The following is a 2421-nucleotide window of genomic DNA, read 5'->3' as shown; positions in this document are numbered from 1 at the left end:
GCCTTTTCTTGCCATTTTTCTGCTTCTCTGAGTCCTTGGCCAACAAATGGAGCCAGGGGAGGGCCATTGATTTCCCCCTGAGAGCAGAAAATTCTCAAAATGATGGCACTGACCACAATCCAAATCCCAAATGAGATCCACCCATTCCTCTTAATGCAGTGTCAAGCAGAAGGGCCCAGGAGCAGCCCAGGGTGGCCCCAGAGGCTACGCTGTCTCCTCGGCAGCCCCCAGGCAGGGGCCTGGCTGGCTGACCTACTGGGTGGGGCTGCCCTCCTGCCCACACTGACCTGCAGGAAGGGCACTATGCCATCCCGGGAGATGGCCTGTAACAGGCGTGGGGCCCCCGTGAGGCTCTGAAGCCCAGCCCCACAGGTGGAGAAGAAGGAGCCGATGACAATGACCCAGGGAGATGGCCAGGCCAGTGTGCCCACCACCAGGTTTCCATTCACAGCTTCACCAAACCTGGAATAAAGCAGTAGGGGAACAGACATCGCCCAGTGAGCAATGCCACCTGGATTTCCAGGCTGGGGTCTCCCACGCCAGCCGCGGGGCTGATCAACGCATTAGGCTCTGCAGGCGACAGAGAAAAGGCGACTCCTAAATATCCCGGGCACCTCCTGCCCTGTGTGACCTTGAGCAGATCACTTCACCTCTCTGAGCCTCAGTTTCCTCAGCAATGGGAACAATCATGAGCCTCTTCCATATAATGGGTGAGAGAATCCATATGTAAAATGCTCACTATGGTGCACAGAGCGCGGCACTAGCAAATTGGGGGTTGTCAGTACTCTGTCATCCTGAGAAAGTCTCTCAGCTTGCTAGGATCTCAGGGCCTCCATGTGAAAAATGGGTTTCTGGCTGCATCATGTGGTGATGGTGTAAGAATCAAAGACAAAAATCTTCTTAAAATAGAAGGGCAGGCTGGGTGTGGTGGTGGCGCCTTCAGACCCAGTTACTCTGGAGGTTAAGGCACAGAAATCACTGAAACTCAAGAGCCCAGGAATTCAAGACCAGCCTGGGCAACACAGAGAGACCCCAACTCAAAAGGGGGGCATTGTTGAAGGACTCCAAGACCCTGGGTGAAGCACTGTAGGGGTGATCTGCTGGAATCCTGCAGTCCTGTGGGAGGTCTATGATTACGTGAGATAGACGGAGGTCAAGCTGCCCTGAAGCTAATTGGTGTGATATGTGCAAATTGCCCACTTGGCCAGGTCACTCCCCTGCTTAACATTTTCAAGGTTTCCTCCATTTAAAAAAAAAAAAAAACAGTAAAGAAAGCTTCAGTTTCCAGGTATGAGAGTCAGGCCTTGATCCTGGCTCCCGCCAGTCTCCAGCCCCGGGGCCCCCATTGCATTACCTTCGAGAGGCCAGGTGCTGGGGGAAAGTGACTCTATGGTAGGACCTCCTCCCTCCCCCCTCGTAGTGCTCCAGGGACATGGAACCACCACAGCCATAGGTACGCACACACGCAAGCCATTTCTCCCCCTCCCCTGTTCATGCCGTCCCATGTCCCCGCTGCTGGCATGTCCTTCCCCCTCCTAGCCACCTAATTAATCTCTACTCAACAGTGGACGTGGGAAGGGTGAATGAGACACAACCCCCTCAGTATCCAGGATACCAAACTCCGAGATGCTCACGTCTCTTACATAAAACGACACAGGGTTTGCACATGACCTGTGCACATTCTCCCGAATATTTTAAAACATTTCTAGATCACTTCTAATACCTAATGCAGCGGAGTTCTGGGTAAGCTGTATCGCGGAGGGGAGGATGACGGGGACAGGGCTGCATGTGCTCTGTGGTTGGGGAGGACTGAACAGCGCATAATCCATTTGCAGCCCCAAATCCCTGAGGACTGGATGGCAGCCCCCACCCCTGCACATTCCCGTAGCCCCTGGGCTCTCTTTCAGGCCAGTCTGACCGCTGGGCACTTGAAGTTGCTTACAAGTTGGCTACCACCCCCAAAGAGCACTTCTAGGACAAAACTGTGAGCTCTTTGTCTGTGCCCACCCAAGAACCCCGGACAGTGACCTACCCACAGATATATAAATATCAGGTGATTTAATGAGCAAATAGGCTTGTTTCTTTAAAAAAAAAGAGAGAGAGAGAGAGAGAGAGACTATCGTTGTCCTAAAGGAAATGATTTAACATCCAAGCTTCCTGAACGGGCATGAGAAAGACAAATATGACCAGAAGGTCAGTGGGGAACAACCGGTGGCCCCTCACGGAGGTCTGCACCCTGAACGGTGTGTTTCTAGAATCCAGCCTCCTGCACCCACCCTCGCCCAGACAGGTCCGACTGATCCCCTCACTTACTTGTCCCGCAGGACGACCCCCTCGATGCAGGCCCCAAACAGGACGACAGAGCTGATGTCTACACAGAGGGTGAAGGAGAACCTCAAAGTGCAGGTAGCCCACACCCCC

General features: G+C 53.5%; 1 protein-coding gene across 1 annotated transcript in view; it reads right to left on the bottom strand.

The window, feature by feature from the left end:
- The window catches only part of Slc12a5 (solute carrier family 12 member 5), an 18208-nt gene that overhangs the window by 10460 nt on the left and 5327 nt on the right, over positions 1 to 2421 (bottom strand). The window contains exons 5-6 of the mRNA XM_015478091.2: positions 2314 to 2371; positions 288 to 462 (exon numbers count right to left, since the gene is read on the bottom strand). Of these exons, the coding sequence (XP_015333577.2) occupies positions 288 to 462; positions 2314 to 2371 (233 nt within the window). The remainder of the gene's footprint in view (positions 1 to 287; positions 463 to 2313; positions 2372 to 2421) is intronic.

The sequence above is a fragment of the Marmota marmota genome, unplaced genomic scaffold (assembly GCF_001458135.2).
Source record: "Marmota marmota marmota unplaced genomic scaffold, marMar, whole genome shotgun sequence".
NCBI lineage: Eukaryota > Metazoa > Chordata > Mammalia > Rodentia > Sciuridae > Marmota > Marmota marmota.
This window is presented reverse-complemented; position numbering and strand designations above follow the sequence as displayed.